This window comes from Knufia obscura (assembly GCF_036327395.1).
Source record: "Knufia obscura strain CCFEE 5817 isolate CBS 148926 chromosome Unknown scaffold_1, whole genome shotgun sequence".
Classification (NCBI taxonomy): Eukaryota; Fungi; Ascomycota; class Eurotiomycetes; order Chaetothyriales; family Trichomeriaceae; genus Knufia; species Knufia obscura.
The window spans coordinates 439,285-453,420 of record NW_027042687.1 but is presented as its reverse complement, the minus strand read 5'-3'; the positions used below and the strand labels follow the sequence as shown (position 1 = coordinate 453,420).

The window sequence follows — 14,136 nt, the reverse complement described above, 5'->3', positions numbered from 1 at the left end:
ACTTGCGCTTGCATCCTTGCCCAGGTACTAACCGAAGTCTGCTGTAATCGATCCTCAACTACAGATCTGATCGGTTGAGTACAGAACACATTTTTCTTCAAAGTACAACAGACGGGACGTCTCGCTCAATCACAGATTACCACAACCAAAGACAGACTTCTTCGTCGATTGCAACCTGACCATTTGCATTTGGCAATCGATTTCTAACTAGAAAAGTCCACAATGTCTTCCTTCGTCTACTTCAAGTTCAAATCACAGAAGGACCCAACTCGCGTTACTATCGACGGTCCTCATACCGATGTCTGGAACCTCAAGCGTGAAATTATCAATATATCTCGACTGGGAGATGGCACAGACTTTGACCTGAAGATCTACAAGGAGAACTCAGACGAGGGTGAGCACTGTCAATTGCAACTAGCACTCTGTTCCTTTGCTAACTTTTGTAGAATACACCGATGACACTGAGATAATACCAAAAGACTCGACAGTGCTCGCACGACGACTACCTGCAGCTGTTCCTGGTAAAGGTCGTGCTGCTCGATATGTCTCGGGCAAGCCACCAGCCACGGCGAAGCCTACCACGGCAGCCGCCACGTCCAAGATGTCCGCTGCGATCGATAGTGCCATGTCAGAAGAAGAGAAGATCAAAGCCATGATGAAGATGCAGGATGCACAATGGATCAACCAGCAGGAGAACATGTCCCACGACCAGAGAATCAATATTGCTGGCCAGAAGAATTTCTCAAAGAAGGCAAATGTGCCTGAGGGAGAGCCACCTCACGGCTACGTTTGCTTTCGATGCGGCCAGAAAGGTAAGCTTTTCAGATCAATGATGTGAATACAAAATGCTAACATGTGTAGGTCACTGGATTCAGGCGTGCCCAACTAACGACGATGCTTCGTACGATGGAAAACAGCGAATCAGGAAGACTACTGGTATCCCTCGATCGATGTTGCAGAAGGTGGACAAGGCAGAGATTGAGAACCTCGATGACGAGATTAGACAGAATGTCATGATCACATCGGAAGGAGAGTACGTCCTGGCACAAGCAGATAAGAAGACATGGCAAAAGTTCCAGGATCAGAAGAATGCCACAGACAAGGCGCAGAAGAATGTGCAGACAGGAGACAAGGAGCTGCAAGAGCTTGGTTTGGAGTGCCCGATTGACAAACGAATGTTTGTAGATCCAATGAAGACACCTTGCTGTGGGAAGACGTATTGTCATGAGTGTATTGAAAATGCTCTTCTCGACAACGATCTTCAGTGTCCGAATTGTCAAACAGAAAACGTCTCATTGGAGCGACTTGAACCCGATGAGGAGGTCAAGAACAAAATCAAGGAGTATACCAATAAGAAAGACGGTGGTAGCTCGAAAGCAAGCTCACCAAAAGCTGAAGAAAGTGCTTCACGTCCAGGTTCTCGTGATGGTAGCATAAAGTCGCCAAAGTCACCGTCCAGTGTTGCCGGTAGAAAGCGAAATGCATCGGACCTCACTGAAACCAAAGATAGTCTCTCTGTGCCAGCACCTGCCATGAAACGACAGAAGTCTGGAGGTTCAGAAGCAGGGACACCAAAGTCTACAGCACTGGAGACGAAACCATCAACGCCAAATCCTTCAAACGCTAACAATGCCAATGGTATGCCGTCTGAGATGCAAGAGATCATGCGGCAAATGGGGAACATGCCAAATATGCCGAACGCCAATCCTATGAACATGGGATTCCCAGGTATGATGCCTTTCAATCCTATGATGAACCCCATGATGAATCCCATGATGATGGTGCCCGGCATGAATGGGATGAACGGCATGCCTAACATGAATGCGATGCCAAACTTCAACAACATGAACGGTATGCCCATGATGAATGACAACAACATGAATGGCAGCTACCAAAACAACTTCAATCCCAATATGAATGGCAATCATGGTCAAGGCTGGAACAACAACCAGTACGGCAATAATAGAGGAGGCTTCCGAGGCGGCAAGAAGTTCAACAATTACAACAAGACCGCCTCTCCTGCCCCTCAAAACCCACCAGCGGGTCTGGAGAATGCGCCCAAGGGTCCGAAGGCAATGACATCGGGACCTCCTGCTGGTGTACCGACTGGCCCGGCGGCGGGAAACAAGTTCTCGAACCAACAACGACACCAAGGAAATGAGGAGGACAACGCATACATGCGGCAGCCGGTGAACCCCCAACGGGCTATGAATCGAGACAGAGGAAGACGGGGTATGAGGAATGCCGAGTATAAGGAGCTCTAGTATAGCAACTAAGCGGCATATGGAGAAGATATCTGATTTCTTGCAAGCAACATTATTTATGATGACATATGGGATGGAAAGCATTGCATGAAAGGCGTCACTCTTCGATTGTTTTCTCAAGAGTGAGCAGGGGAGGAGCAAGTCGCAGTCGAGTTCGAGGTGCCTGCTCTGAAGCATGGATGATACATAGCACCTGCCACCTGGCACAGGAGATGAGTTCATCATTACAGAGATCGAATCCCATCAATCTCAACTTCTTGCTTCGTCCTCATCTATCTCATTATTGACTGTCCCAAACTCATCTCTCACCACCACTTGTGCATACAAGTACTCTGGAGCTGGTTCGGGTCACCCAGGACTCAAGAACAACTTCGATTCTCCTAGAGTACTTTACTGATCTTCTATCGCACGCTTTGTTTGAGCTACGTGAACTGTTGTTCCCTAACAAGAGTCGGACAAGGTCTCGAGGTCTCTCACTGCCACCAATTCTGACCCAGATCCCATGTGCATGGGTCTACCCGGCCTGCCGGTGCATTTCCGAAACGACCCCACCATCACCCACCTAACAACGAATCCAACGTCACCAACATCCTCTGCATGAGTTGCTGACCATTCACAGATAGCTTCTATCCTTCTCGAACATGCAATGCGTGTCATGCGCCCCTTGGCCCGGCTATCTCCAAGGACCGTGCATCTAGAATGAGTGTGCCGCTGCGTCTCCTCTCCCGACGCGTTGCGCATGTCCCATGTTGCACTGCAGCATGAATGCTGAAGACGGACTGCTATTCACCTCCGAATTGTCCTTTCCTGATCATATCACTCCATTGTCCTGATTCATTTCATACCAAGCATACTTCTGAGCGCTACATAGCCTCGTGACCTTACTCATCGACTACAGATCCAGACAGAACAACAATCAACCACCCCTGCCCACCAATGTCCTCACTCTTCCGCAAATCCTCCGATCCCCCCGCCGTCTTCCCAACCTACCTAATCCCGCCCCTCCCCTTCCGCCGCAGCAGTTTCGCCCTCACAAAAAGCCGACACAGCTCCACAGACACAACCACCACATCAACCGCGCCCAGCGGCACCGACACCCCTTCCTCCAACCCTTTCTCCCGCAGTCCAACGCCAGTCCCCGCAACACCCAGCGACGCCCCCATCGAGCCCCCCACAGACAAATACCTCCAGGGCCACACCTCCCACATCCACTGCGCCAAATGCGCCACGGACCTCGCACTTACATCCCAGGTTATATCCAAGGGCTTCACGGGCCGTCATGGCCGCGCGTATCTCGTCCAGGGTCATCCGAGCAGTAAATACGCGTCTACGCAGCGCACGATGGGCGTTAACGGTGCACTGCCGAATACGTTTCTGAGTCGGGCTGTGGCGAGGAACTTGGTGACGGGACAACATATAGTTGCGGATCTGAGCTGTAGTATTTGTGGCAGTTTGCTGGGGTGGAAGTATGTTGAGGCGAGTGAGGAGAGTCAGAAATATAAGGTTGGAAAGTTCATACTCGAGACGAAGAAGGTACGCGTTGGGGTTAGATGGGATAATGAAGAGGGGAGTGGGTTTGGGTGTACGGCTGTGGAGGAGTATGATGAGGTATACCCGCTTATGGCGGCTGAGGTGAGGAAGTTGGGGGATGGGAATGGGGCTCGTGAAGAGGAGTTGGAGTTCGATAGTCAGGATGAGGATGAGTGTGAGGATTTGTTTGCGGGGGTGTGGAGTCCTGGTCTTGCGAGGAGGAGGAGGCAGAGGAAGGGGGAGAGGTATAGGAGGAAGGCTGGGAAGGTGTTTGTGCCTGTGGCTAGGCAGAACGGGAGTCAGGATAGTTTGGGGCTTTAGGTGGGCTGGCTGTATCCCGTGCTTGAGTGGTGGCAGAATCAGAGGTGGATTTGGTCTGTGGCTGGAGGTGACTTTGAGGATGGTGATGGAAGTAGTGAGGACGATGACGACGATGATCACGAATGACACGACAGCATGGCTTGGATATTGGTACTAGTTCGCATGGCATGACAAGAGCTGGCATGAGCAGAGTTGGATAGGCTTCGGAAGCGTCGCGAGCATTGATGAGTAGTATTGCTGATTTGTATTTATTGATACCCTCGTCTCAAATTCAATCATCAAGGTTCTCCTTAGACATCCACGAGCGGCGTCACCTTCTCATATTGCATTTGTGTAGTACTATCCCTTGAACTCTCGCTACTGTAACTCCTCCACCACCCTCCTCAACACCTCCTCCGTCCCCAACATCGCATTCCCCGGATCCTTCCTAACCCTCTGCCACACCTCCCCATGCCTAGGCTCAACAGCTACACACCGTCCAATAACCTCACTCCTCTTCTCCTCCGTCCCATGCTGTCCCAAAAACTTCAAATACCACCCCCACGTATCCCCCAGATCAGAATCAAGCACAATCGCCTTCTCAAACCACGACGCCGCCTTCTCCAATTTCCGCTCACCCCAGAAAATTCGTGCGACGGTATTGAAGAGGACGGGATCGTTATCGACCTGCTTGATCGCTTCGAGACTCAGCGGTTTCCGCTGCGTTCGCGGCTGGAGGTACCATATATCCTCCGACCACAACAGGCCAGACTTCGGACATTCTTGTTTGGCTTTCGCCATGAGTGTCTTAGCCTGCGCGGGGTTATTCGGTGCTGCTCGCCGCTCGATTCTTATGCTCTCCAGCCATAGCTGTGCGTTCTTGGGATTTTGTAAGCGCGCGCGATCGAGGACCGACCGGGCGCGCACGATGACGCCGGCGTGTTCCTCGAGGCGGGCGGCGAGGAGCCAGAGGGGGATTGACTTTGGACAGGCGCGTGTGCCCTGGGAGAAGGCCTCGCGTGCTTGCGGGATCATGCCTTTGGCGGTGTAAATTTGGCCTTTCATCATCCAGAGTTTTGCACTGCGGGGGAACTTAGTTTCGCGGCCGTTGACGGGTGTTGAGGTTAGACCTTGTAGGACGAGGTCAAGTGCGATGTCGACGTTGCCGAGTTGACGCTCGTATGCGGCGGATTTATACCATACTCGTTCTGTGGGCGCTTCTTCTCGTGCTGCTTTGAGAAGTTCTCGCGCCTTGTCGACTTGTCGGTCGTCTGCTTCGAGTTTTACGGCTGCGAGCCAGATTTCTTCGTTGCCGGGGTTCTGGTTGAATGCGTTGCCGAGGACTCGCCGTGCGTCGTCTTTCTCGCCGGCGTGCCACTTTTCTCGTGCGAGTTGGAGCCAGAGGACTTCTGATTGCGGACATGCTTCTACTGCTTTCTCGAGGAGGCGCCAGAGGGCATCTTTGCTGCCGTGTGACCGCTCCAGATCAGCAGCTGCGAGCCAGAGCGCCCTGCTGGTTGGGAAGACTCGCAGTGCGTATGCGTAGATTGCTCTTGCGGTCTCGTATCTGCCTCGCGCGATGCTTGACTTGGCGTCGTCCTTGAAGATCTCCTTCCTGTCGTCATCTTCGTCGAGGGACCAACCGAGCGTTTCCCGAATGATAGAACCGCACGTCAAGACCGCACCTTCCTCCTCGCATTTCTCTGCCTGGGCGATCCACTCTTCTCGTTTCAGCATTGCGTTTTCTTTGGCGAGTGCCTTCACGGCACGATTCATGACGTTGATCTTGTTCATTGTGCCCATTTGCTCCTGCAATCGGGCAGCTGCGATCCAGATCTCGTAGCTGGTGGGATTAGCTTTTCGAGCCTTGTTCAGCACTGCCTGTGCGTTCTCTGGCGTTTCGAGCCGTGCTAGCGCTAACCAAAGCTCGACCGACAGAGGTATAGTCTCTGTAGCCTTCGCCAACATGAGCCGAGCGTTTGCGAGATCCTCTTCCAGGTTAACTGCTTCCTTCCAGATCGCGACTGATTGTGGAATATGATCAATGGCTTGACGTAGGACATTTTTCTTCTTGCGCGGATCTTCCTCTAGCTTCATAGCTTCTATCCATAACCGTGTCGATTTGTCGTTGTTCTTGATAGCATTCGCGGCAATGATCTTTGCGTTGTTGTTGTCGTTCATCCGGATGTTCTCCAGCCAAGCATCCTCACTCTTCGGACATTGCTCACATCCTTGAGCGATCAATTTCCGAGCAGCGACGATTTTGCCGGCGAGCTCTTCCACTCGAGCAATTGCAATCCAGCCTGGCGCGTGCTTCGGGTTTGTCTTAATGACCGATTCGAGTAAAGTTCTAACACGCTTGATGTCTCCAATCTCGATTTCGCTAGCCTTCAGCTCGGTATTTGCCAGACTCGTCAGATATCCTCTCGGGTCAATATTCGTCGCTGTGCCAGAACCTGCATCTGCCTGCGCGGCTTGATCCATTCTGACTTGCAGTACCTTGTTCCTGGCCGCACCAATATCCGCAAAATTCGTAACTGTGCCATCTTTCTGGTCTGCGCCGTCATCCTGTACACTCGTCTCGAACTGCGACGAATCTCTTGCGCCGGCCAAAACACTGTCCGGCACAGCATAAAATTTCTGATTTGCTTTCTGATTCTGTTTCGTCCGCCGATTCTTGCCAGTCAAGTCTCCAGGGTCCGGCAAATTCGCCCAGTCGTCCTCTGAAAGTCCAGCTAACGATCGCTTCAGGTCGGCAAACTGTGCTGAGATCTTGGGATTATTTCGGTCGTATTCTTCTTGTTCTTGTTGTTCTCGTGCTTCCCTATATGTCGAAATTGGAATACGTCGGTAATCTGTTCGATACAAATTGTATTGATAAACACAATCATCTTTGGGGAATGGGGAGGGGAATGTAGGGAATGGGAGTACTAACCTTCTTTGCTTCCGCCTTCTGTCCATCTTCTCGTCTACATCTTGGTAGATGCGATCTGCCTCGTCGTCCTCTCGATCGAAGAGCCCACTCGCGAACAGGCCAGTCTCGTTGTCTGGGTCTTGGAATCGTTCGTCATCGTTGTCGTTTTCTTCCTCTTTCTTCTTGTCTGGGACGCCGTATGCTGTGGGTGGGGCTGCCCCGAGTGCTGCTGCTCGTTTCGCGAGTTCTTCTTGGATCTGCTCGTTACTAGGTCCCGCTCTGGCTGGTCCAAGATCGGATCGCGTAGTGAAGCCTGTCGCACCACGCCCAAGACCTGCGACATAGTTCTCGGGCGCTCTCTGCTTCAAGAAGTCGAGTCGCGACATTCTGGATTATATGAGAACTAGCACGGCTTACAACACAGGCGACTCAGCAGGACCTGCACATGCGTGACGCCGCGGAAAACAAATCTCTGGGGGACGCCCGGAGTTGAACTTCCAGGCAAACACAGCAAAAAGAGGAATTTCGAGAAGCATAAAATGATCGACGGCGCTAGATGACACTAAAAATGTCTCCACAAAGATCAGCTATCGATAAGCAAAAGTTGCGGGCAGTTGCGATGGGGACGTGCACTCGCAGTATCTTTTCGAAGTCCACTCTGAAGCTCACACATAGAAGCAGTCACTGATTCTCGAGGACATGATACACCTGTAGCACCCGATTCTCTCATCTTCTACAACCACCACCATGCCGAAAGCCAACCCCCACAAACGCGCCCCGAGCGCCTCCTCCCCCTACTCCAAACCCGCATCCAAATCCACCAGCAGCAATGCAATCTTCAAAATGAACACAGACCTAGGCCAACACGTCCTCAAAAACCCCGGCGTCGCCCAAGCAATCGTCGACAAAGCAGACCTAAAACAATCCGATGTCGTCCTCGAGGTCGGCCCGGGGTCAGGTAACTTGACAGTGCGCATCCTCGAGAAAGCCAAAAAATGCATCGCCGTCGAACTCGATCCGCGCATGGCGGCTGAAGTCACGAAACGTGTACAGGGCACACCGGCGGGGAAAAGGCTAGATGTTATGCTTGGGGATGTGATCAAGACGGATCTGCCGTACTTTGACGTCTGCATCAGTAACACGCCGTATCAGATCTCCAGCCCGTTGACGTTCAAATTACTTGCTACGACGCCCGCACCACGAGTCTGCATACTCATGTTCCAGCGGGAGTTTGCGCTCAGGTTATTCGCCAAGGCGGGCGATAAGTTGTATTCCAGGTTGAGTGTGAACGCGCAGATGTGGGCCAAGATAGACCATATCATGAAAGTGGGCAAGAATAATTTTAAGCCGCCGCCCGCGGTCGAGTCGAGTGTTATTAGGATGGTGCCGAAAAATCCGCGGCCGAATATTTCTTATGAGGAGTGGGATGGGTTACTAAGGATATGTTTTGTGAGGAAGAATAAGATGTTGAGGTCGAATTTCTTGGGGACGACGAGTGTGTTGAATTTGTTGGAGGGGAATTATCGGACGTATTGTGCGCAGAATGATATTCCGCTTGATGATGGGCCGGCGGAGACGAATGGGATGAATGGGGCAGATGTGTTGATGGAGGTTGAGAATTACAATGATGGTCTTGATAATCAGGCGGAAGATGACGACCCGGATGACGGGGGTATGGACCTCGACGACGAAGATGATCTGCCTGCCTTCTTCAAGGAGCAAACAGCATTAAAGTTGCCAAAAGGCGCAAACCGAAAAAAGAAAGGAAAAGTCCACGAGTTGGTTCGTGAGAAGGTCCGCTCTGTGCTAGAGGACAAGACACAACTGGCAGACAAACGAGCGCGGCTATGTGATGAGGGCGACTTTCTGAAACTGTTGTATTTGTTCAATCAAGAGGGCATACATTTCACGTGAGTATTGAGGGATTGTGATATGATGATTTACGAGGCTATGGCATGGAATGGAGTTAGCGATGTTATTATGATACCCAAATGATATGTTTCAAGGTGTCCGTCCCGGAATGAACAGTCAAGCAAGATTGTGCAACTACAGTATTGCTCCAGATACACACGCGACTGGGAACCTCGTTGACAAACCCCAGCGGCACTCTGAACGACTTTCGCAGTGCCCCCATCAAACCACTGCAGCAGTTCCAGTCCTCCTCCGGAGTGTCACGGAACCCAGACAACGATGGGTTTGTCTCGCCCAACTACTTCAGGAACACCGCGCTTCAACCACTCTAGCGGATTCTCATCCACTCCTACGTCCTCGTACCTAGGAGTTCGCATGCTCAACCGATCACGATACCACTTATCACCCGATCCATCGTGGGAATGGCATGTTGAAACCCAGGCCAGGGCTTAAATGGCGCATTGGGCATCTATGCATACCATCCCGACAGGGGTCCGATCCAGATGCATGAACACGAGGGCAGGTTGGGAAAGCATGTCAGGTACCACGTCGCGGGGCGGTGATCAGGCACTGTGACGTGAAGGAGGGGCAGTGAGGGAAATGTCTTAGTACGTGGCCGAAGGAGCAGTGGTTGCCCCTGACTTAGTCTCTTAGCGGGGATATTAGGCAGATATGTGGTGCTCTTGAGCTGAGGAGCAGAGCAAATACTGTAAGGAAAACGCGGGCATTGGCGGACTAGAGGGCAAGCTTGCGCGTGTACTACGGCAAGCAATTGACGATGTGCTTGAGAGCGCAAAAATCGTGTCAATTGACGGTAGGGGTATCTACTTAAACCGAAGTTCTCGTCATCATCGTTGCAGCAACCCTGCTTCCTGCTTCCTGCCATCTGCTTGCTTCTTCCATGCCGCGCCTGGGGTATCGTCGTCAAAACCATTATCATCTCCTTATTTCATATCCTCATATGTCGTGCCATCCACATCCAGCCGACCACCTTCCCTCCTCCCATCCCCTACCCACAAACCGCAAAGAAAATGCCAGAAATAAGACCAAAATAATGCTACTACACTTTTCTCTTCGTACATGAACAATCTGGGGGTATCATAGAACTTTTTCTTGCTTTTCGTACTGTAGATGGTAGCAGCTGGAATAAAAAGTCAAACATGAAAGAAGGTAAAGCAAAGGGCCGGCCTGCTTTTCAGTAAACATTGCTTGTGATGTGCAAGATGCTGATTAGAACGGAACGCTAGTTCAAATGTGAAGAATATGGCCCACCGAATACAAGTGTTGTGAAGCAGAAGTTGTCTCAGACCTCCATGAGAAGTAACGTATGTTGATGTGAGGTAGAAAGAGCTCACATGACGGGCTCATCACGTCGTGAGTAGTCGACACTCGACCTATGACTTTGCACCTTCGGTCGGACAGGAAGCTCCTCGATCGACGGGCGGACACTGCTTGCGTTGCGGCTTGCTTGCCGCGATGACCTTGCGCTTGCCTCTCGTAGAGCTTCTCGCTCGTCTTCTTCAACGTATGAGTAGCGGCGGGATGAATCACGAGAGGGGCGAGCGGCTTCTATGGCGAGCATTTCGTCCTTCTCGCGTCTCAGGCCATCGATTGCAGCTGACACGAGACTGCTCTGTGTCAAGCTTCGACGTGATGGTCGACTTGACATGCTGGGTGCACGTTCGAGTTGCTTCTGAGGCCTTTTGAAGTAGTCAATGTTTTCCTTTTCACGATTGTTCATCGAGATCTGTACGCCAGCAACGTCTAGTCGAACTGGCGGTGCTTCTGCAACGCCGCCATCGGTGATATTGAGGTTGAGGCCATTGATGTTGATATTCATGCTTGTGCTCTTCGAGTGACCAAGGGCACTTGAGTTTGACATGATACGACCGCGACCGCTTGAGGAGTCTTTTGACGATGATTGATGGGTGATGTGGCTGTTCGTGCTGCCGCTCTCTGACCTTTGATCGTTCACTTGCCGAGTTGCTACATTTTTCAAATGATTCAGATTTTCTGCAGTGAGTTCATTCACAGGCATGCTACCACGCTTCCTCATGTATGCTTCAGCTGCCGCTGCTTTTTGATCACTAGAAGCGGCTGGTACGGACTCGGTTGTCCTTCGCCGTAGCATTCCATCGGCACGAGCAGTACTGGCAATATGCATAGCGGACGAACCGTCATGATATGTCTTGGCCTTTGGTGCTAACTGAGGCCGCCCGGGTGCCTCATGGGTGGGCGCCTTATACGACGATGGTGGTCGCCGAGGTGATTGAGGTGGTTGTTTGTAACTTGTAAGTGCACCTGGATCGATCTCCTCCTCATCGCTTTCGTCATCACTCTCTTCGTATCGGGATCTTCTATGGGATGAACTATTCGCGTGATAAGTATTAGCCCTTCCTGTGCGGGGCCTTGCAGCGTGTATAGTCGTAACGTGTTGTGGCTTGGCTGGTGGTGGCATCGCTAGCTTATCGGCATGGATGCTTTTGCTCGACCTGTGTGATACTATTTGTGGCCTTTGTTCGCGCGACGATGTCCTCTCAAGCATAGTGTTTGTTCTTGAGGGCCTTTTCTCCAACGTTGGCCTCTCTTGGCTAATCATGCTCGTCCGCCGTGGCGGTCGTGGTTGATTCTGAGGATGATCTTCGAACACAGGTTGAGGGTCGTAATAGAACTGCTGAGGTTGCTGAGGAATAAACCCTACAGGCGTTGCAGGAGCCATGAACGGGTATGAGGTATACGTGACGCCCGGAGGAGGAGGAGGGGGAAGAGCCGCTGCCGTCCACCCAGGGTGCATTGCAGGATGTTGATGGTACGCTGCCTGCACCGGAGTCGTCACGTACATACTCACTGGTCGAGTCTGGCTCGTGGACATGCGACGCGCTGGTGGTCGCGGCATATCTTCCTTGGGTTTGGCAGCGATTGCTTTGGTGGGTTGAGGAGCGGCTTTAGGAGCTGCGGTCGCAGGCTTCGACTGCACCTTCTTATGGAGATCCTTCGGCGGGTCTTTGGGATCGAAATGGAAGCCATATCTGTCGCAAACCCAGCATAATCCCTCCTGGTGACAGAAAGGTTTTTTGACTGGCTTTGGCTCTTCTTTTGTATCCTTCTCTTTGGTATCATGAGGAGCGGCAGTCATCGCATACGGTTTGCGTTCGCGTTCGATCTGAACAGCGGTGTCGATCTTCAGTCCAGAGTTGCGCCTGCGGCTCGACGAAGCCATGCTTGAAACTGTTGGTGCTTTAGATACGTATCCAGAATCAGTGCCGTCATACTGGTAGCGAATCAAGGCAGAAGGGAAGTCGTCGGACTCGGAAGATAGGTTCCTTTTCACGGCGACATTGGCAGTGGTGCGAGTTCCGGGGACGGAAGCCTGAGCCTCATCATCCCAGTCCTCCACACTCACTGGTTGGTATGGCGTCGGGTCTACGCCTGACATTTGATTTTGCCAGTGCGGCAGTTTCAGAGTTGAGGTGTGGTGTTCGGGATGAAGAGGAAGTGGATCACCATCAAAAGCCTGAGAGTTGGACTTGTGTTGCTGTGGGGCAGGTAAGTGGGCTCAGGTTCGGATAGCCCCAGGCCTCCAACCCAAGATAAGTGTAGCCTGGGAGTCCCTGTTGGTGCTAGCGGACAGTGGATCACTCTTGAGTGTCTCCGGTGGTTGCTTCTGGCTGGTAGATGCCGCCAAATATGGTAAGCAGCCGAGTGCTATCGATAGACAAAACTTTTGATTGACGATCGTCACAATGTTTCGTTTTGGCAAATAAGAGTAGTCGGTCATCGGCTTTCACAGGAAACCAAGCCGTTGCAGAAGATTGCTTATGAAGCGTAATCCGACGCGCCTGTGCGCAAATGTGACACTGGCGTGGAAGTGGCGCGTTGAGAAGAAAGTCAGAGTCGTCGTGGAGGGCATTGAAGGAGAATCGCTTGATTTGTGACGTTGAGGAGGCAACAACGAGGGGTTGCTGTTCGATGGTTGTGCTGCACGTAACACGGGTAACTGTTTCAAACTGGGCTGGCTAGCTGCCAAGGGTTGACCGAGGGATGGCTCTGACCGCAGCTGGTGTCGACAATTGAGTCAAGCACAATGGCATTGTACAGGATGTGTTTTACTGCAGGTAGCCGTAGAAGCATTGGTCAAGAATCAATGCAAGTCTGCGAGGATGAAGCAATAACGGGCAGGGAAGTGGTTTCCTCTTCAGCTCCGCGCTGCCTGTCGACAAGGAGTCATTCAGTCAAAAGCTCTGTCTGCTAGGTACACGTCTGATGGAGATCTGTGAAGCCCTTTCCGTACGCACAGTGTGCTAATCCATGGACGAAGCAACGCACAATGACGATAGCTCTTGCAACTCTGGATCCTCTTTAGGCAGGCACACTCAAGGCATATGCAAAGGACAGCATATCTACGAAGGAGGCCACTGGACGATGGTGACAGCAGCGATGAACTGTGCTTTAGGATAGGTCGGGGATGGTGTGATATTCTCAACGTCTTCCAGGCTAAAAGACAGCTAGAATGGCGTCTGGCTTCTGGCGTGGCATCAAGAATCTTGTGCATGCAGCTTATGCTTGGTGAGACTTGCCATTGGCAGACAAAAGTGTGTGGCCGACGATAATGCCCAATAATGCTCCAAGTCATTCTTGCAGCCCAAACGCAACCAAAGATTTTTCTTGCAATCGGTATGCATGGAAATCAAGGTGCTGAAATTTTCCAGTGCATTTCGACGGCCATTGTTGTTAGTAGTGGTTGAGGGTGAACAAGTGTATGCTGAGAACCCCAGAATACGAGCTCTAGCAAATCTCAGGAATGCCGGGGTGAGCATTTTACAAACAATTGACGTCTAATGAGGTCGTACGAAAACGTGTCGTTGATATGCTGGCAGGGAGAAGGAAAGAGGGGACTTGCTAATTTGATTGTTGTTGGTTGCAAACATCGCTTACGCTTCTTCTGGCGTACTGCTGTGTTTCCTGCGGTGGCGCGGATGGCAGCTGCCCGTTGTAGCTGTTACACGAGATTCACCATGGGGTATCTTGTAACACTTTTCGGAGCACAAGCGGGTAGCACAGACTGACGACAATCCAACCTCAACGGACCATGGCTATAGCAATACCGGTTACTTCCCACCTCACCATCCTTGTCAGTATTTGCTAGATCTGCGATGCGCTACCTCTAGTGCTTGAGAGCCGCAGACGGGGCATACTTGCAAGCAGAGTACGCTCGAA

At 51.6% G+C, this 14,136-nt stretch overlaps 5 protein-coding genes across 5 annotated transcripts; 3 read left to right on the top strand and 2 right to left on the bottom strand.

Moving 5' to 3' along the window:
• Positions 1-222: 222 nt before the first annotated feature.
• Positions 223-2,264, top strand: MPE1 (the record flags this gene model as incomplete). Its single annotated transcript, XM_064868625.1, has 3 exons — positions 223-394; positions 447-812; positions 862-2,264. 3 exons carry the CDS (start codon positions 223-225, stop codon positions 2,262-2,264), a joined length of 1,941 nt encoding a protein of 646 aa, XP_064734122.1.
• Positions 2,265-3,200: 936 nt separating this feature from the next.
• Positions 3,201-4,115, top strand: PMZ80_000170 (uncharacterized protein; the record flags this gene model as incomplete). Its single annotated transcript, XM_064868624.1, has 1 exon — positions 3,201-4,115. One exon carries the CDS (start codon positions 3,201-3,203, stop codon positions 4,113-4,115), a length of 915 nt encoding a protein of 304 aa, XP_064734121.1.
• A 357-nt stretch (positions 4,116-4,472) lies between these two features.
• On the bottom strand, positions 4,473-7,394 carry prp1 (U4/U6 x U5 tri-snRNP complex subunit Prp1; the record flags this gene model as incomplete). The annotated part of the gene is made up of 1 exon (XM_064868623.1): positions 4,473-7,394. One exon carries the CDS (start codon positions 7,392-7,394, stop codon positions 4,473-4,475), a length of 2,922 nt encoding a protein of 973 aa, XP_064734120.1.
• Positions 7,395-7,755: 361 nt separating this feature from the next.
• DIM1 (Dimethyladenosine transferase) lies at positions 7,756-8,922 on the top strand (the record flags this gene model as incomplete). The annotated part of the gene is made up of 1 exon (XM_064868622.1): positions 7,756-8,922. The coding sequence occupies one exon, from the start codon at positions 7,756-7,758 to the stop codon at positions 8,920-8,922; it is 1,167 nt and encodes a 388-aa protein (XP_064734119.1).
• Positions 8,923-10,270: 1,348 nt separating this feature from the next.
• On the bottom strand, positions 10,271-12,139 carry PMZ80_000167 (uncharacterized protein; the record flags this gene model as incomplete). The annotated part of the gene is made up of 1 exon (XM_064868621.1): positions 10,271-12,139. The coding sequence occupies one exon, from the start codon at positions 12,137-12,139 to the stop codon at positions 10,271-10,273; it is 1,869 nt and encodes a 622-aa protein (XP_064734118.1).
• Positions 12,140-14,136: the final 1,997 nt, after the last annotated feature.